Raw genomic sequence first — 20,502 nt, forward strand, 5'->3', positions numbered from 1 at the left:
CTTGAATCTTGGAAAGAATCCCAGATTCTTTACATTTTTTTTTTTTTTCCTGTTGTCCTTGGTTGAAGCCTCAGAAGCCTCTTTAGTGCAGTGCCCCCGGCAGCCACTATCTTTGGATCAGAACTGGCACTCATATGGCCAGGGTTAGTGGCCAAATGTTGATAGTATGTTTTTAAAGTTGTTTCTGTGGAAAGAATTGTAGATGAGTGGAAACTAAGTAAACATTTACCTGGTTCTCTCTGTGAAACTTCAAGACATGAATTTACAGGAAGACATTTGATAAATTGTGTTATATGCAATCTTTGTTACCCATAGACACAAGCTGCCATTTTGTTTTAGGATGTTGAAGTCAAATGGATAGAATACCAGAATATGGTGAATTACCTCATCCAGTGGATTAGACACCATGTGATTACAATGTCTGAGAGAACATTTCCTAATAATCCTGTAGAATTAAAGGTTGGTATATTACAGATGTTCAGTTGGATTGATTTGATTAGAATCGTTTAACTAATGCTGTGTTAATTCTCTAATCTTAGAAGTTCAGAATAAATTACCATTGGCAAGCCATGAATAAATACACAAAGTTTTACTTATTTCCTTGTATATATAGAGAAAATAGAGGTAAATGTTAGTAATTAAACATAGCACCAAGCTGGAGAGATGGTTCAGCTGTTAAGAGCACTGACTGCTCTTGCAGAGGACCTGGGTTCGATTTCCAGCACCCACATGGCAGCTACGAACCATCCTTAACTCCAGTTCCAGGGGAATCTGAAGCCCTCTTCTGTCCTCTGCAGCATTGCATAACACGGGTGCACTCATATACATGCAGGCAATACACTCATACACAAAATAAGAATAATAAATGAAATACTAAAATATAGTCATAAATAAATAATTTTTTTAAAAAAAACATAACAACAGCATCTTTGTTTTTTAATCGGGCTTTTTGCTACTCTAACATTCCCCCCTCTGAAGAGGTAACCCTAAAATCATTTAGGGATTAGATAAGAGCTCCCAAATACTTTTGACATTTTTGGCCTTTGGAATAGGGCATAGCAACAGCATCTTGAAGTTTATAGCCCCTCAGCTTTGATTTGTTGAGAGTTTAAAGTTAGAATTTGAGAGAGTTTCTGAAACAGATGCTAGGACACGAGGGTCCCTGGGGAGCACACACATAGCAGTGACTGGGGCCATGCCTCTGCTTGAATCCAGTTGAAACTGCCTCAGAGGCTTCTTTTGTAGAGTACAAAGCACATCCTACATTTTTTTTTATGAATTTGAAAACACTAACTTCAGTATAAATGAATTCAGAATTCACACTCAATGGACCAGTGTTAGTAGCCAAAAGGTTTAATAGAACATTTGCTAATACTGAAAAACTTAGGTTAAGGTCTTTGAGCTAGAGATGTTAGAATAACATAAAAGAATTATGGATACATAGACTTATCAAAGAGTAAGTTCTCTTATTTTGTGCATTCTATTTGAAATAACAAAACTAATTTACTTTTTTTTTAAAAACAAACCAGTAGTGTGAATGTGATCTACAGAGCAGCCTCAGTGCTTTGACTGTAAGCTTTTTTCTCAAGATCAGACTGGAATAACACAGGGTGGGCCCATGAAAGTCCTCCATTGTGCTCATGCACCGATGTATGGGACATCGGTGGCATGGCTCTTCCATTGCCACAGGGAGTTTGTCCTTGGCACAAAGTTACTTGGTATTATTGATATAATGCTTTTTTAGATTTGTATCTGTGTTGTTTGAGTGTATGCCAGATGTGTGCGGGTACCCAAGGAGGCCAGAAATGAGTGTTGGATTCCTTGGAGCTAGAGTTGTGGATTGTTGTGACCTGCACAGTGTGGGTGCTGGAAACCCAACTCAGGTCCTCTAGAAGAGCAGTGAGTGTTCTTAACTGCTGAGCCATCTCTCCAGCCCGATTATAGGATGCTTTTTAAAAGAGTTTTTCATTGTAAGGTGCCTCCCCGTGTGGATATGAACTATTCTAGGGCAGGAAAATTGGTCCCTTCTGTTGCAACATGGCACCATAAATGGTATTTTGTATATGGAAACATTCAAAGATTAATGACTGACAGCATCCTAAAAGATTTCATTTTTCAGTTGAAAGTATCTTTAGGTTTTCATCTCCAATACTTGTTTCTAAAAGGATTCCTACTTTTCTTGGAACATTGGGCAAATTTGTGTTGGTCTCTGATTTCTGCAGATCCTTATAGTTGGAGGTGAAGCCTGAGTGCTCACACAGGATTACTTGCTAATGCATAATACAGGAAAGAAAACATATCACGAGGAAGTGGAAAATAACTGTATTAGCCCACAAACCTTTGGCTAGAAGCCTACAGAAATATGTCTGTATTTTAATGAGGAATAAAATAAGATGCATTAATTAGCAGACATCTATTAAATTCGGAAATGTATTATCAACATAATTTTATTAAGGTCTTTTCAAATAAATATAATAAATGATATTTAAGAGGTTCAAAAATGAGATAATTATATGATTGAAGCTTCTATAATCAGGGTGTCATCAACTAATAACAGCCATCTTAATATGTTTAAAAAGCTCTGTTTAAATTGGCCAGTGGTACATTGAAACCAAATTTTAGCCCTATCCAGTTACTGACGGTTCTGTTAAACACAGAACTTGAAATAGAAGAAAACAGTTCGGTGTGCAGATTGCATCAAATTATTTTCCAGAAACTAAAAGCCAGCGTGCCCATTTTTGGGGAACCACATCATTTGCGGAGATAGGCTCTCATGTTCAAGTGATGAGAGAGTTTTGATAGTGCCATGGTTGGTTATTGTCCAGATTCTGTGTGGTACATGTTGAATCATGGCTCACATCAACATAAAACAGCTGCATCAAACCTTGTACAACATGGGACACCACTATCTAGCACCTGGAATTTTGACTTCATAAAGGACTCCCACTGCATGCACACGACACCGGACATGCCTTTGTAGTAGTGACATGGGGAAAGCAAGCTTTGCAGTCTGACCCCAAGTTTGTTTTCCCTTTCATTGTAGGCACTTTATAATCAGTATTTACTATTTAAAGAAACAGAAATCCCACCAAAGGAGGCAGAGAAATCTAAAATTAAAAGACTATATAAATTATTAGAGGTAAGTCAGATTTTCCTTGATGTTTTGCAAGCATAATCTTTGTGAATTTTTTTCACCTCTTTGCTTTATTTTAATTATTTTGTTTTCTCAAGATTTGGATAGAATTTGGGCGCATCAAACTCCTTCAAGGTTATCATCCAAATGATATAGAAAAAGAGTGGGGCAAACTCATTATTGCTATGCTTGAGAGGGAAAAGGCACTGCGACCAGAAGTGGAGAGGTAAGAAGCTGGGTTTGTTGCCGGGGAGGGTCATCTCTCTGTTTTCATGCAAAGAACTTAGGTTGTTTTATTGGTTTTGTTGTCTCTCTGTCTTTCTCTCTCTCTCTATTCCTCCCTCCCCCTCCCCCTGCCTCCCCCTTCCCTCACTCCTTCTGTCCCCCTTCCCCTTCTTCCCTCCCTCCATGTGTGTGCAAGGACACGTGTGTGCATGCATGTCGGGGCTAGAGTTCAAACTTGGTCTTTCCCCAGGAGATCTCCACCTTGTTTTTTGAGGCAGCGTCTCTCACTGGGACCCAGGACTCGTGGATTAGAATAGGCTGGCTCCTCGGTGAGCTCCAGTGATCTTACTGTCTCAGTGCTGGGATTACAAATGGGTGCCACCATGCCAACATTTTACATTCGGCATTAGGACTTGAATTCAGGTCCGCATGCTTATATAGCAGGCCCTTTGCTGACTCAGCCATGTCCCTTGCCCCAGCTTAAGTTTTAGAGTCAGGTGGATGGAGGGTCAGTGTTTACATTTTCCATTTTCTTGTTTGTGTGACCTTGGATAAGTCTCTTAGTCTTCTGGATCCTACATTTCCTTATCTGGAAGCTGTGGGAGTAATCAGGTGGGTAATTACATAAAGGATCTGGGCAGTTGGACTGCCGTGTGAAGTCTCATCTAAGAAGGCATTACAGTTTTATGATCAAAAATTACCCAGAAGTCTTTCTCAAATTGGCCTTATGTCACCAGGGCGGAAGTTTGGAAGCTCATGAGTTAGGGATTAGCTTCTTCCTTTCTTGTTAAATTTTTAGTATGGACTTCTTTGCATGAGGCAGTGAAAGAGCTTCCTGTAAAAGGCAGTGGAAGCTGGGGATGTAGTTCAGTCAATAGGGAACACAAAGCTGTAGCTTTGTGCCTAGTGTACACAAAGCCAGAGGTGTAATCACCAGCACCTCACATAAAACTGGGTGTGGTGCCAGATACCTGCAATCCCAGTACTTGGGAAGTGGAGGCAGGATACTCAGTTCAAGGTCATCCTCCCTTGGCTACCTAGTGAGTCAGAGGCCAGCCTGGGCTATGTGAGTCTCTGCCTGAAACAACAACCATAAAAACAGGTGGTAAATGTCAATCTGCCATACTTCTGCAGTGTAGTCTATGAAATTATCACTGGCTGCCTACTGTTCTGTTCCTCCTGCTGCACCCAGTTACCCAGGAAGGTACATCTTAATTTTCAGAAAACTTTGATTTTTTTTCAGGACTGGGGTTCCACACGAGGGCTTGGTACATACTAGGCAAGTACTGTTCCACTGAGCTCCATGCCCAGTCATGTTAGATGAATTCGTTTCTGTTACAGTCTTTATCCTACAGTCCCACTATAGTATGTGGGACTTGTGCTCTTTATCCCTCCTGGGCCTTAAGTAATACAGGAGCCGGCCTTACAGCCTAAGGCTGTGTGCCAGGTACCTCTTTGACTGTGGAACAGGCCCACTGGCCTTCTCTTAGGAGCGCACCTTGCTAGAGTCCCACCCTCTTCCGTACACAGGGTGTTTGTACAGGCTGGACTTTAGGCAGGGATTCTATTCCATCACTCCCATTGTTCTTTACTCAACCCTCCTCACACCTCAACTTCCATGTTGCTTACCACAGTCTTCCAGGCTAGAGACACACCTTTCTTATAACTCACATTTTATGTGTATTCTTCCTTTAGAATGTGTACCTTGGTTCTGATTTCATATTTGTTATGTTTTAGTTAGTGTCACCTGTTCCTTAGATATAAACTAAGAATGTGGAGACAAATGCATTTTCTGTCCTTTCTCGGTGCTTAGCACAGTGCCTGGCACACAGTAAGGCATGCAATGTAGCTACGTTCTTACTGTCTCACACACTAATTTCAGTATTGACATGAAATATTGCATTAAAGATACAAGGGCTAGTCCAACTTGTCAGCTCTTTATTAGATCACCGACTACATTCTTGTTAAAGCATAATGTTATTATGCCTGTGTGAACAGATTATTAGAGTCAAAATGACCCTGCAATGCATGTAATGAAGGCCTTATGCATGATTAAACTAATCATCTGAATTAAATGGAAATACTCCAAAGCAAAGATGTAGAGTGGATTTTTAGTCGTTACAATAGTAGCTGAATTTTAAAAGATGAGTATCTTAAGCCGGACGTGGTGGTGCACTCCTGTAGTCCCAGCACTTGGGAGGCAGAGGCAGGCAGATCTCTGTGAGTTCAAGGCCAGCCAGGTCTACATAGTGAGTTCCAGGACAGCTGGGGTTACAGGGAGACCCTGCTTCAAAAAAACAAAAAAAAAAAAAAATTCTCCTTGCTAACCTGTTTCCTGTTTTATTCTGGGTTGCAAAAAGATGAGTGTCTTAACAGTAAGCTTGTACCATAATACAATACCTAGCTAATAAATTTCTTTCTATGTCATCCAGTCTGTGGTGTGCTGCTGCAACAATACCACAATACCACAGACTGGGTAACATAGAAAGAAAAGAAATTTATTAGCTAAATATCGTGTTACGGTACAAGCTTACTGTGATCCCAGCACTGGGGAACCTACAACAGGAGAACTGGGTTTCGGAACAGCCTGGGTCTGTAGAAAGACTGCCTTAGGTTTAAAAAAACGAAAAGAAGAAACTGGTGGGAACCTCAAAGCTGTGGAGGTTGAGAGATCCAATGTGGTGCTAGCATCTAGTGAGGGCCTTTGTGCCTCACCATCCCCTGCTGGATGGCTGAAAGACCACAAGGGGAAGAGGCAAAAGAGGAATGGAAAGAAGAGAGGAGAGACAGATGGATAGACAGGTAGGTTCAGGGGAGAGCAGGCAGTCACTTAACCAGGATAGCCAAATGGCAGCACTTTTCTATCAGGAATCCACTGTGCAGTAACCATACCACTCCTTCTATAATGGCGTAAACCTATTCATGAGGGTAGAGCCTTCGAGAATTAATCACTCTTAAGCATCTCGCATCTTAGTACTGTTGCTTTGAGGATCATGTTTCCAACACATGCTATTTTAGAGATACATTCAAACCTCAGCGAAATGCTAATGAAGGACAATAGTTCAAAGTTGAAGGCCCACGCGCCCGACTGTTCTGCACCAGACTTAGTGCTTCAGTTTGTACGTTAGGGTGATCTTAGACAAGTTCTGTAACCCTCCACGCCTTAGTTCCCTCATCTGTTACAGGATGTAACAGACATAACATTCGGTAGTTATGAATATGAGATGAGATTGTGTGTGTAAAATGTTTAATTTCCTGGTACATAACTACTGTATAACAAGTGTTAGGTACAGCAGTTACTGTTTTTAACGGTTCTGTTTACTCACAGTAGTCGCCTTTTGAAAATTAAAATGTTTACACTTTGAACGGAGAAGCAGCAGTTTGGCTTTGTAGTGTTGGAGATAGGAAAGTATTTGGGAATTTGGTTGAGTAAAGGCTTCATTCTTGACACAACAAGTTTTTTTGGCATTGACTGTATATCGCAAATAATAGCTATGTGATTTGGAGTGTGTAAAAGACAAGCAGGAAAGGATCAATGTTCTTATGCCCTGTAATAGTCTATCTGAAAGAGAAACAAGCACAGACACATTTGCAGTCACTGAGCCAATATTATGCTTCACACTTTGGTTTCTCAAAACATAAGGTAGCTATAGTTTGGAAATAACACTACTAAGAGACTCCCACATACAGAAAAAAAGTAACAGTATTTTTCTAGTTAACTTCCTGAACAAGTGACCTGGTGGTTCAAATGGAAAGAGACTGTGTTTCTCATCGAATTCATTTGCTTCTGGATGCTTGATTATTTCCACCCTTTTGCACACAGCATCCCTTTGCAGGAGTCAGGCTGTCATCAAATCTGTGTGTTCTTTTAGCTGATGGTTGTTATTGGTAGAATTACCTTCACTAGTGATACTCGGATTCTTGGGTATCCAGACTGTTTTTTTAGGTGGTTCTAAGTTGATGACTCGTAGTAAAAATATTTGGCATATCTTTTCCAGTGACGCCCAAACACTGCTTTGTCTGTACTTGCAGGGCTTTAATGCAGGCTACAAAAGGCAGACTTCAGCAAGCAAATGAATGACTTTAGGCATGATTATTTTGAATAGTTATCAGCATAGTATTGTGGTGTGTTGCATAGACATGTTGAAGCGTATTTAAGGATCCCTTAAAGCTGCAAGATTCTGCCACAGCCACTTTTCACCGGTAGAAGTGGAGCTTTCTCCAGTCCTTTACGTTAATGGTCCTAGGATATCATTTCAGGACTGAAAATGCACAGTAGCAGTTACAGTTATCGTAGCAGTGATTCTGTGTTTAGTAACAGTACCAGCACTAGGACTAGTCTCGACTCAAATGAGAATCTGCTATCTGTTCATTGTGGCCCAACATTGATCAACTCCTGCATTAGCTTTGGCAATGAGTCCCTTGATGGACACAGGTATGGAGTCATTGGTGTGGAACTGGGTTTTCTTCCTGGTGGGGGTCATTTTTCAAGAATGGTGAGCTCTTAGACTTCAAAATGGAGGACTTTACTTTCTTTTGTTCCTTCTTTTTAGGTTGGAAATGCTGCAACAGATTGCTACCCGAGTTCAGAGGGATAGTGTCCTCTGTGAAGACAAACTGATCCTTGCCCGAAATGCCCTCCAGTCTGTAAGTTGATCTTAGGAATCAGGGGGCTTGCTGTACAGGGGCCAGTGTGTGCTTGGATGGACTAGAACTTTTTCATAATGCTTGCTTGCTGGTTGGTACACATTCTCTACCAAAACTTGGGCTTTGTTAAAGAATATGATTGGTTTTTTTTTCTCTCTTAGAAGACAGTGAGCCAAAGGAAAACATGTATTTTAACTAACGGGGAGAAAAAAGTCCAAATAGGCTTCTTTTCCAGTATTTGGATTTTAAATTTATAAAGTTAGTTTTTGACATTTGTTTCACAGAATTAATACTAAGTTCTTTTAAACACAGGATTCTAAAAGATTAGAGTCAGGAGTGCAGTTTCAGAATGAAGCAGAAATTGCCGGGTATATACTTGAATGTGAGAACCTTCTACGCCAGCACGTCATTGATGTACAGATTCTTATTGATGGAAAATACTACCAGGCAGATCAGTTGGTGCAGAGGTAAGAGTGCTTCTTACTCTTTTTGAACAAATACTTCGAGGGAGCATGGTAGGCGTATGGAGTATGATATTTTATGAAATTTATTTTTTATCTTTGTCTAATCAAAACTGTCATGTTAATTGTAATATGTTTTGGTAAATAGCAGTAATAAAAAGTTTTCTGATTCATATAATTATTATTATGATGACTACTGAAATCACTAAACTGAGTAATTTAAATGTCTATATGTTATTTACAAACGTTTAAAATAGTTTTGTGGGGCTGTGGATGTTACCCCGTGATAGAGTGAATATTTGACTCAGCATAGTCAAGGCCCTGGGTTTGATCCTTACTACCACCATTAAAAAAATCATATGCAACATCAGAAAAAGGAAAAGTATATGAAAAAAATGGAAAAGTGTCACCTGAATGCAGGTAAAAAGGACAAAGTTCAGGTGAATTGGGTCAACAAGATGCAGTTAAAAATGGAAAAGTTCAATTTTGTTAGTTTTCTGCTTAGCCTGCTATGGAAATGTCCATGAAGAAATATTAGAAAAGTATGTGTGTATAAAATTATAAAGTTGGGTATGAGGGTATCACCTGTATTCTCTGTATTTGAAAGGCTCGAGGGGTAGCAGAGAAGAACTGTAAATTCAAGACCAATATGAGATATAGAAAGACCATGCCTCCAGGGGTAAAAAGACCATGTCATAAATAACACAGAATTTTCTCTGAGAACCTCATAGGGAGGGGGATTCAAGTGGAATGATGTCTCTCTATCTCTATGTACATATAAAAGTAAGCTATAAAACATGTTGAGCCAGGGATTTTACTTTTAGGAGTCTGTTAGTAATTCTCTACATGGATAATAAGTAGATAAAACAGAAAGCTTTATGTTCATGCCAGAAATATGTGATAGCAGAAGTAATGATCACTTCATGGTGTGTAATTTATGCTTCCTATAAATGATGTTTGCAAAGGCTAATGATATGGAGAGTGCTCACAGTACAGCACTCAGTGAAAAGAGTCATGATGCAAAATTTGACCAAGATAGTTACAATGACTTTTTAAAACAAAAACACGCATTATTTGTTTTTGAGCAGTGTAGGTTTACAGAAAAGTAGAGTTCCTGTGTGTCTTTTTGGACTTTCTCCCATTTTTAGCATCTTGGAGTAGTGGTACATTAGTGGTACAGTTGTAAAGCCAGGATAGGCAGATTAACTAAGGTCAGTAGTGTGCATTAGTGTTCACTCTTTGTACAAATGCCTTTTATATCATACTTTAACCCCTTCCAATGTTCTTTTCAGGGTTGCAAAACTGCGGGATGAAATTATGGCCTTAAGGAACGAATGTTCCTCAGTGTACAGCAAAGGACGCATGCTGACCACAGAGCAGACAAAACTCATGATATCAGGAATCACTCACAGTTTAAACTCAGGATTTTCACAGACCTTACACCCCAGCCTGAACTCAGGGCTAACCCAGAGTTTAACACCTTCCTTTACGTCTTCTAGTGTGACTTCTGGCTTGTCATCAGGGATGACATCCCGCCTAACTCCATCTGTCACTCCAGCTTATACACCTGGTTTTCCATCTGGACTAGCTCCAAATTTCAGTTTAGGAGGAGAGCCAAATTCATTACAGACTGTGAAATTTATGCAGATCCGAAAACCCCTTCTAAAATCTTCTTTGCTGGATCAGAATTTAACAGAAGAGGAAATCAATATGAAATTTGTTCAAGATCTCTTGAATTGGGTTGATGAGATGCAGGTAAAAACAAGTTCACCTAAGTTGTTCAGTTTTACTCTTGTCAGCTTCTGTTTTTTTTAACTAGTATTTTGCAACTTAAGGAGCAGCTGGATCACGCTGAATGGGGCTCAGATTTGCCAAGTGTTGAAAGCCACTTAGAAAATCATAAAAATGTTCACCGAGCTATTGAAGAATTTGAATCTAGCCTTAAGGAAGCTAAAATTAGTGAGGTATATGGATTTTAATTTTTTGTATTTCATTATAGTTTATGTTGGTTTTTCTCCTTACATAAAGACCTTGTAGCTCCGTAAGAGATGCATCAAGTGTGAGTCAGAATTTAAGAGTCCTAACCCCCATGCCCTTTCCCCAGATTCAGATGACAGCTCCTCTCAAGCTGACTTACACAGACAAGTTGCACAGATTGGAGAATCAGTACGCAAAACTCTTGGTAAGTTTTTGTTTGTTTGCTTTAGACTTTCTGTTTCCATTGTCTGTTTGCTAAAATATGATCCTTACAGTGTTTTTCCTTACAAAGAACACTTCTAGAAATCAGGAATGCCACCTTGATACACTCCATAATTTTGTAAGTCGGGCAACTAATGAACTTATCTGGTTGAATGAAAAAGAAGAGGAAGAAGTTGCTTACGACTGGAGTGAGAGAAATACCAGCATAGCTCGGAAGAGAGAGTACCACGCTGTAAGTGCCGTACTTGCACGCCAGAATTGAATCTCAGGTCTAGATCTTCTTTTTCATATACTTCTTAATTCTTTCTTGTGTCAGGAATTAATGAGAGAACTTGATCAAAAGGAGGAAAATATTAAATCGGTTCAGGAGATAGCAGAGCAGCTGCTTCTAGAAAACCATCCAGCTCGGTTGACTATTGAGGTCAGTAAGAAAATGTTGTGGTCTGGCTCAGTGTTGATACCACATCTGTTACCTTTAAACTCTTTCACTGAGAAGTTAAAAGATTAAAAATCCTTAATGTTTATTACAGTCTGACTCAAAATAGCTTTTCTCACAAATCCTGATGATTTCTTTTCCTCATTTCTCTTGTTCTTTCTATGTATCATCACTTAGAATAAAGTAGGTAGTAGCTTTGTCAAGCCCTGTGGCCAAGGACATGTATTATTGTAAATGTGAGGGAGCTGCTCTTTAAGCTTTAGTATTTTGTTCCTTCCCGACTGCATGATATCATACAATTGACATAGTCTTGCTAAGCATTGTTTCTTACCGGAAATGGAGGAAGTTGCTTTAGTAGAGTTGTGGTAAGGAGAAGAAATGATTGCTTGTTGGGACTACTTAGAACACTTCTTTGTATGTAGTATATTCTCAAGAAGCATTACCTGTTGTGCTTAATTTAATGCTTTTGTGTGATCTGGTTTCTAAGGTATCTGGAAACAATATCTTCCCTAGTGTACAGGGAGCATTTAAGTACAGGAGTGGAGAACTGATACGGGAACTGCTGGCTTGCCCATGAAGTTGTGGTAGTGAAGATGCTTCTAATTTTCAAGAATAACCTGTGCTAAACTGAGCTAGCAACTTTCAGAACGTGAAGGGAGTATGTAAGAAGCCCGAGAGCATCATACACAAGCAGGCATCCGTGATATATTGCCAGAGGAAATGCTCTGTATAAAGCTGATATGCTTCAGACACAGCTGAGGGAAAGGATCTGAGATCTTTCATTCTATAATACCATCCTTTCACAAAATGTTACTAGAGCCATTAGGAAGTTTGGGGGATGTATTTCACTTTCATATAAAATATGGTTTTACATCCACATGTATGAGTATTACAAAGACATAGAAGAATGTGAACCACTTGGGAGAGGAAGCAGAATAGTTGCAAGTCAGAATATATTTTTATATGATAATATATCAAAAATAGAGTGTTCCTTAAGGTAGAGAGAAGAAGACAGCTAAGTCTATCATTATAAATTAAGAATTTTATGAGAATGGAAAATCAAAACATGAATTTGGTTACTTTTATGTAGAAATGATCTAAAATGATCTAAAAGTGTCTTAGGGTGTAAAATCCAACCTTAGCCGTATGAACCCATTGGCCTATCTAGTATCCTTTATGGATAGATGGGTAATACTTACTTAACCATTTAAGTAAATGGTATTTACTTAATACCATTTCATACTTTATATGGAAAAACTAGTACTTTAACAATGCACAATGATATGTCTTTTATAGCCAGTTGTCTGATGGAGACAGGAGTATAGTGGTGGAGCATGAACTTACCATGTGTAACAAACACAAAAACAGTAGCTTAGTTTGATGAAGCAAATACTGTCACATGTTGCCAGAATCCCAGTGCTGCAGTATATATCTGCTGGAAAGCCTGCCTGAACATGGCTCACCAAGAGTGGGGTGTTCCAAATGACAGGCTTAATGCAGTCCTTAAAGTGCCCAGAGCACCCTCTCCTGGAAGATGGAGAATTACACCTTAAGTATAAAAAACGGGGTTGAGGAGTTGATAATGAACTAGGTATTCTTTCTACAACATTATTTTTCCCGTGAAAGATCTGCTTTGTATTAATTACAGATTCAAGTAGGTGAACGTTTAGTAAAATTTCTAGTGTTATTATTAAAGTGCAAGAATTGCATTGATAGGAAAGTATACACCCCCTTTTCTACCCCTCCCCCAATCTTTCCTTAGCAAAACAGAGTGAAAAATTGTAAAGCTCTGTATTTGTCTGCTAGAAAGCCTACTTTATGGCCCAATAATAAAAAAAAATCAGACATAGGAAGGATTGGGTTGTCATGAGGAAAAGGATTTCATATAGCAGGTGTCAGTGTTAGTAGCCAAGGAGTCAAGTAAAGGGTTGGTTTTCTAAATAGAAGGAATAGCTTGCATTTATTTCAGTTGTTAATTTTTTCATGTAAAATAATCGTAAATTTTTTTGATAGTCTAAGAAGGAATTAGATATTTGATAAAAATCAGGGCTGGAGAGATGACTTAGCAGTTAAGAGCACTGACTGCTCTTGCAGTTCAATTCCCAGCTCCCATGTGGCGGCTAACAAATGTCTGTAACTCCAGTTCCAGGTGTTGCATGACACAGGTGCACTTACACACATGCAGACAATACACTCATACACATAATATAAAAATAGTAAGGGATTGGAGAGATGGTTCAGTGGTTAAGAACACTGGTTGTTCTTGCAGAAGACCGGGGTTCAAATCCCAGCACCCACATGGCAGCTAACAACTGCCTGTAACTCCAGTCCCAGGGGATCCGGCAGCCTCTTCTGACCTCTGCGGTCATTGCACAACACAGGTGCACTGACCTACATGCAGGCAACACACGCATACACATAAATTTTTTTTAATTAAAAAGTAAACATTTAAAAAGTAATAAAAGAAATTTGATAAAAATCAACTGGACTAATTTAGAAAGCTTACATAAACTTTGGGGTTTTTGTTGTTGTTGTTGTTGTTGTTTTGTCTTTTTGAGACAGGGTCTCCTTGTAGCCCCAGCTGTCCTGGAACTCACTGTGTAGACCAGGCTGGCCTTGAACTCACAGAGATCCGCCTGCCTCTGCCTCCCAAGTGCTGGGATTAAAGGCGTGCGCCACCATGCCTGGCCTAAGACTGGTTTATAAAGAGAAACTCTTAGATAAGGCAATTTATTACCCCAATTTTCATGGCTCATTTTGTTAATTTTCCAGCAATTTGGATAGTAGAGTATTTTGGTAGAGGGGTTTTGAGACAGGGTCTCCTTGTAACCCCAGCTGGCTTGCAGCATCCTCAATGTCATAGAGATTCACCTGTCTCTGCCTCCCAAATGCTGGGATTAAAGGGGTGCCCCACCACACTCGGACTGTTGGGAGATCATTCTATCATCTAAAATCATTAAAGTTGAATTGTGCATGATAGCGCATATCTATATTCTCAGCCTGCAATGAAAGGCTGAGGCAGGAGCATTGCCATGAGTTTGAGGACACCCTGTCTCAGAAAACCTCAAAATAAATTAAAGTACCAGTACTTGCAGCACTGGGGATCAAACCTCAGAGTTTGTATGCATAAGGCACATGCTCTGTCACTGAGGGACACCACAGCCCTCGATACCTTGTTTTTCTGTAGCTGGTATCAGTGTCTGTATTTTGTCTTAAGGCCTACAGAGCAGCAATGCAGACACAGTGGAGCTGGATCTTACAGCTCTGCCAGTGTGTGGAGCAGCACATAAAAGAGAACACCGCATATTTTGAGGTGAGTGGAATTACAGCTTTAATAGACAGCACTGTCATTGGGCTGAGAAGCAGAATCTTTATCAGTCACAGAACATATAAACATGTACGAAATGCATGGGGGAATAAACTAATATTTTCTTTGTTGAATATAAGGGCTAGTTTCGGGTCTTATGGGAGAGATTACAGCATGCTATTCAATCCTAGAGCAGAGGAGATGCCTCATTCAGTAAATTGCCTGCCTTGCAAGCATGAGGACCCAAGTTTGAGTTCATTCCCCAGAATCCACATTTTAAAAAATGGTGAGCTGTCTGCTGTTATGCAGGGAGGTAGAGACAGGGGGACCCTGGGACTTGCTGGCCAGCCAGTCTAGCTTCAGGTTCAGTAAAAGACCCAGTCTCAAAGGTAAAAGTAGACAAATGATTGAAGAAGGCACCAATGTTGACCTCTGATCTCTACACAAAAATATGTACATACCCATAACAAAAAGATTCTTTTAAACATCCCCTAAATTTTGTAAGTGTTATTGTTCTACAAGTATGTCTCATATTAAGGAAAGGTATTTATTATAGAATCAACCAGATGTCTCCATCTATTCTTAAGAAATTTTAATGTAGTATTGAGATCCCCACTTAAAAACTGAGCCCTAAAGTTAAACAGACTTTCACTCAAAATAATACAGAGCCCAAATATAACATACTTGTATACTTTAGGTAATTAATATTCATGTATAGCTTTCCAAGTCCAAGGGTTCATAGTGAGTTCTGAAAAGGATGTTGCTATTATGTTATTTTGTGCTTTTATTTTGTTCTCCCTTATTCGGGGTGTATGCAGGGTCTGGACCTCCAAATTTGACAACTCTGTGCTTTAGTGGTATTTAATGTACTTTAACTGCCAAGTTTTGTCTTTTCCTTAGTTTTTCAATGATGCCAAAGAAGCTAGTGATTACTTAAGGAATCTAAAAGATGCCATTCAGCGCAAGTACAGCTGTGATAGATCCAGCAGCATTCACAAGCTGGAAGACCTTGTCCAGGAGTCAATGGTACTGAAACACAGACTATGGGCCTTGTCAATAATGTGTTAGAGGGAGTAGATTAGTGTTTTACTTTATTTTTCTATGTGTAGATCCTTGTTATTTTATTGACAATCTGTTTCTACTTCATTCAACTAAGGGCTTGGGCCTTTAGTTCTGTCATTTTTTGATAGTAGAGCAGCGGCACTTTATGTGATAGCCTTGATGTTTTAAAATGCTTTACGTGTGTGTGTGTGTGTGTGTGTGTGTGTGTGATTATTCCACAAGTAGAACCTTGTTAGGAACATTCTGTATCTCTCTAGGCATTGTTTTCAGTTCATAGACAGGAATCTCTCCCTTATGGTGCTTCTGTGTTAAAGGGTAGCTCCATGGTAGTATGCTAAATAAATAAAATATATGCAGCAGCCAGGCATGGTGGTGCACCTTTAATCCCAGCACTCAGGAGACAGAGGCAGGCGGATCTCTGTGAGTTCGAGGCCAGCCTGTTTGACATAGTTCCAGGCCAGCTGGGGCTACAGGGAGACCCTGTCTCAAAAACACACATGATAAAATGTGTGTGTGTGTGTGTGTGTGTGTGTGTGTGTGTGTAGAGTATTAGTAGCAATGCTTAAAGAGAAAAACGACCAAACCAAATAAACAAGTGGGCATGCAAGAGTATGATGGGCGGAGACAGTGAAAATTTAGACCAGATGGTCAGGGAACAGTTGGTGATAAAGTTTCACTTGAATTGTATAACTCCCTGAAGGAATGGAGAGTTCAAGCCTTTAATCCATTGTATTTATTAACTAGGAAGAAAAGGAAGAACTTCTGCAGTACAAAAGCTCAGTTGCTGGCCTGATGGGCAGAGCAAATACTATTGTTCAGCTGAAGCCCAGGAATCCCGACAGTCTGCTTAAAACTTCTATTCCCATCAAAGCAATCTGTGACTATAGACAGATTGAGGTACAGTGACTCTTAAAACAGACCAGATTCTGTGATTATTCATCTATTTGAAAAATGAGATCATACTGCTTTATAATGACAAGGATTTTTTTCTGTCTCATAAGAGAATAATTACCAAGATTATATATGATAAAAGATTAGTTAATAGTGACCTTGGTTTTTCTCTTCGTCATTTAAAACCAGATAACCATTTATAAAGACGATGAATGTGTTTTGGCAAACAACTCTCACCGTGCTAAATGGAAGGTCATTAGTCCTACAGGGAATGAGGCTATGGTCCCTTCTGTGTGCTTCACGGTTCCTCCGCCAAACAAAGAAGCAGTCGACTTTGCAAACAGGTTTGTATGGTCTGGGGGCTTTCTGCAGCTTAAAGAAGCAGTCAGTGCTTTGTCAGAGTCCCACAGGATCAGAAGACTCTAGAGCCGGTAAACATGGGGCATTTCAGAAACAAAAAGAAAAATTGTAACATTTTTTAAAAGGCTTAATCTGTATTTTCCTTCGTACATTTCAGAATTGAGCAGCAATATCAGAATGTTCTCACTCTTTGGCATGAGTCTCACATAAACATGAAGAGTGTCGTCTCCTGGCATTATCTAGTCAATGAAATCGATAGAATTCGAGCTAGTAATGTGGCTTCAGTAAGTATGACTATGCATGTTAAACCAGCATGTCCAGAAATGTGGGCACCTTGTCATGAGGGGGGTCAAGTGTGTTTTTGCTCTGAAATAAGATGGAGCCCAGCAGATCCATGTTGGTATTCACATATTCAGTGAGTATCCATCACAGCCTGACATAGACAAGGCATTGTTCTACGAATTAGGGAAATCTGTGATGAACACATTTCACTTAGTGCTTCCTGAAGATAAGGAATTGGAAAGTACTATTTGGACAGAAAGAGATGGGTATAGTTTGATTTTACTGGTTGAATTTTATAGATGTTTTTCCTTACCTTTAAAATGTGAAATTAATAAAAATAATATTTGAGGCTGGAGAGATGGCTCATTGGTTAAGAACACTGGCTGCTCTTACAGAAGACCTGGATTCAATTCCCAGCACCCACATGGTAGCTAATAGCTGTAACTCTAGTTCCAGGGGATCCTACGCCCTCTTCTGACCTCCACAGGCAGTGTTCATCATGGGTACACTTACATACATGCAGGCAATACACTCATACACATAAAATAAAAATAATACATGAAATATTAAAAAATAAAATAAAAATATTAATTTCAAATGTTTCTTTTAACTGTGAGTAAGCTGAAATATACCATGACATCATTGTGAGAGCGGTCCCATTCAAATGGAACCCTAAGCACCATAATCACTTAATTAAAGGGATCTTTGCTGTTTTTTAGATAAAGACAATGTTGCCTGGTGAGCACCAGCAAGTTCTGAGTAATCTGCAGTCCCGTTTGGAAGATTTTCTAGAAGATAGCCAGGAATCCCAAATATTTTCAGGCTCAGATATAACACAGCTGGAAAAGGAGGTGAATGTGTGTAAGAAGTATTACCAAGAGCTTCTTAAATCTGCAGAAAGAGGTAAGGCATAGCACTTCCGCCTGTTTTCCTCACACCAGTTTAGTCTAGGCAGGTTTCTGCTTTCTGTGGGAGTCTGAATCTAGGTAGGTATATTTTGTCACTCAGCCTGGGATATGTAAATAAAATTGCTGTAGCACTATAAAAAATGTTTGAATGGCAGGACTGTATCTCAGATCTAGCATAAATGAAACCCTGGGTTCAACCCCCAGAACCACCAAAAATCAATGAACAAAACTTTTAAGGTAGGAGGATGTAGGAAGAAATTCATTTCTAAATGTTGAAGTAATGAAAGGTTGCCAGTTGAGTATACAGCGTGATGAATCCGTATTGTATCTGCTTTTTAACATGTTCACTGTTCTTCAAGGCAGTATTCAGGATGGTGATCCTTCAGATTCAAAAAAGATTGAAGTATTTTCCCATGTTCAGTTTTACACAGGGATTAAAGCAAAGTGCTTTCTTTAGCTAACTTTTATTCAATGTAAATCTTTTTCTTAACTCTTCAGTATTACTGAGGAAACAAGTGATTTTATTAGTAATATTCTGTGTTTCAAAATCTTAAACACTAGCACATTCCTTATCTGTTTTGCACTGTTAAGTATTTTTATTTAACTTTAATGGTTAATTGGTAACATGTAATTCCTATTTTTGTGACTATGAAACAGAATATGACATATTGCCTCCTTTGGACATCTCAGAATGGTACTTTAAATGGCATTAGGGAAATTATTTTTTAGTACTGCTTAAATTTTAAAATTCACATTTTAGGATTTCTGTTTTAAGGTTTATATCCTTAGAATAGGTTTGGGATCTTGGGAACCACTAGTTTGACTGTGACTCAGTAATAGTAAAACTGCTATTTTAAAGCTTGAACAAGAACTTTCAAAATACAAGAAGATTTTTTTTTTTTTTTTGGTCTTTTTTGAGACAGGGTCTCCCTGTAGCCCAGCTGTCCTGGAACTCACTATGTATACCAGGCTGGCCTTGAACTCACAGAGATCCCCTGCCTCTGCCTCCGAGTGCTGGGATTAAAGGTGTGTGCCACCACGCCTGGCATAAGAAGAAGAAGATACTTTTTGAATATTGTGTTTATTTTCACAGAGGAGCAAGAGGAGTCAGTTTATAATCTTTACATCTCTGAAGTGAGAAACATAAGACTTCGGTTAGAGAGCTGTGAAGATCGGCTGATCCGGCAGATCCGGACACCCCTGGAAAGAGATGATTTACATGAAAGTATGTTCAGAATCACAGAGCAGGAGGTAAGAGTTAAATATGTGTTAGAAAAAGTAAAACAATTTGCTTTCTTAGTGACCATGAATGTCACCTCCTTGATCCTCTACATCCAATTTTGAATCTGAGTTCAAGAGATCCAATTGCATATTTATTGCTGATTGTAAAATAGGATTCTATAATTCATTTCTGCTTCTGAGTTAGGTAAACACAGGAACACATTCCCTTCTACCCATCCCTAGGGACTTCTCAGTAAGAGTATTTATATACCTGTTCTATGCAAAGCTGAAAAGTTAGATGTTTGGGTCTAAGGGGATACACAGTTAAGGGCATTACTGATTGGAATGCCATGCCTTTATTTGATAATGAAAAGATCATATAGATATTTATGTTGATAATACTGCAAAATGTGTTTTTAAATTGCTAAAAATACCCCCACCCACACACATATATACACTGGGAATGATTACCTAATACCTCTGTTTGTTCTCTTTAATAGAAACTAAAGAAAGAGCTGGAACGACTTAAAGATGATTTGGGAATAGTCACAAATAAATGTGAAGAGTTTTTCAGTCAAGCGGCAGACTCTCCTTCTGTTCCTACTCTGCGATCTGAGCTCAGTGTGGTCATTCAAAACATGAACCACATTCACTCCATGTCTTGCACATACATAGAAAAGTAAGGACCTTCTATTTTTAACATGACATTTGCTTTATACAGCTGTCATTCAGAATGTCGATTGCAAAATTTCTTTTTATGAACACGCATATTGTATCTTAAGACATTGGATTTATGATTCTCTGTGTTGAAAAGGGAATTGCCCTAGAGATTAGTATATAATGTACTGTCTTCCCTTCCCTAGAGATTAGTGTATAATGTACTGTCTTCCCACATTTTTGTTTTGGTAGCTGAGTTTTTGTAGCCTGAAGGTGTTTCTTCTCATTCGTTGCCTAGCCTAGAAACTATCTTCTGTTATAATCTCTGTAAATACCACATGTGGGTCAGGGCAGAGGGTGGTATCTATTTTGAAGAGAATCAGCCTAATGCCAGCCTTAGAGTAGATGTGTCAGGTGATGTTACCAGGCACAGAATAAGCCATGCTGTGAGTTGTGATGGTGCTTAAGGACTGCATTATGTAATAAGCATTTAACAATATGGCCTATTATTTATCTCTCTTATAAAGGTTGAAGACAGTTAATTTAGTATTAAAAAACACTCAAGCTGCAGAAGCCCTTGTAAAACTCTATGAAACCAAATTGTGTGAGGAAGAAGCAGTTATAGCTGACAAGAATAATATTGAGAACCTGATGAGTACTTTGAAGGTAAGAAACTCACTTTGGGCTGTTTTTCAAGATAATACTTACAATTA

General features: G+C 39.0%; 1 protein-coding gene across 17 annotated transcripts in view; it reads left to right on the forward strand.

The window, feature by feature from the left end:
- The window catches only part of Dst (dystonin), a 489,235-nt gene that overhangs the window by 295,043 nt on the left and 173,690 nt on the right, over positions 1-20,502 (forward strand). For all 17 annotated transcript variants that reach the window (XM_029570114.1, XM_029570107.1, XM_029570103.1 and 14 more), the window contains 19 exons: positions 340-459; positions 3,044-3,139; positions 3,232-3,359; positions 7,912-8,005; positions 8,318-8,472; positions 9,759-10,221; positions 10,302-10,430; positions 10,571-10,648; positions 10,736-10,897; positions 10,982-11,086; positions 14,319-14,414; positions 15,309-15,434; positions 16,215-16,367; positions 16,551-16,705; positions 16,879-17,005; positions 17,723-17,906; positions 19,005-19,162; positions 19,633-19,811; positions 20,317-20,455. In XM_029570114.1, the coding sequence (XP_029425974.1) occupies positions 340-459; positions 3,044-3,139; positions 3,232-3,359; positions 7,912-8,005; positions 8,318-8,472; positions 9,759-10,221; positions 10,302-10,430; positions 10,571-10,648; positions 10,736-10,897; positions 10,982-11,086; positions 14,319-14,414; positions 15,309-15,434; positions 16,215-16,367; positions 16,551-16,705; positions 16,879-17,005; positions 17,723-17,906; positions 19,005-19,162; positions 19,633-19,811; positions 20,317-20,455 (2,847 nt within the window). The remainder of the gene's footprint in view (positions 1-339; positions 460-3,043; positions 3,140-3,231; positions 3,360-7,911; positions 8,006-8,317; positions 8,473-9,758; positions 10,222-10,301; positions 10,431-10,570; positions 10,649-10,735; positions 10,898-10,981; positions 11,087-14,318; positions 14,415-15,308; positions 15,435-16,214; positions 16,368-16,550; positions 16,706-16,878; positions 17,006-17,722; positions 17,907-19,004; positions 19,163-19,632; positions 19,812-20,316; positions 20,456-20,502) is intronic.

This window comes from Nannospalax galili, unplaced genomic scaffold, assembly GCF_000622305.1.
Source record: "Nannospalax galili isolate Female #2095 unplaced genomic scaffold, S.galili_v1.0 scaffold582, whole genome shotgun sequence".
NCBI classification, from domain to species: Eukaryota; Metazoa; Chordata; class Mammalia; order Rodentia; family Spalacidae; genus Nannospalax; species Nannospalax galili.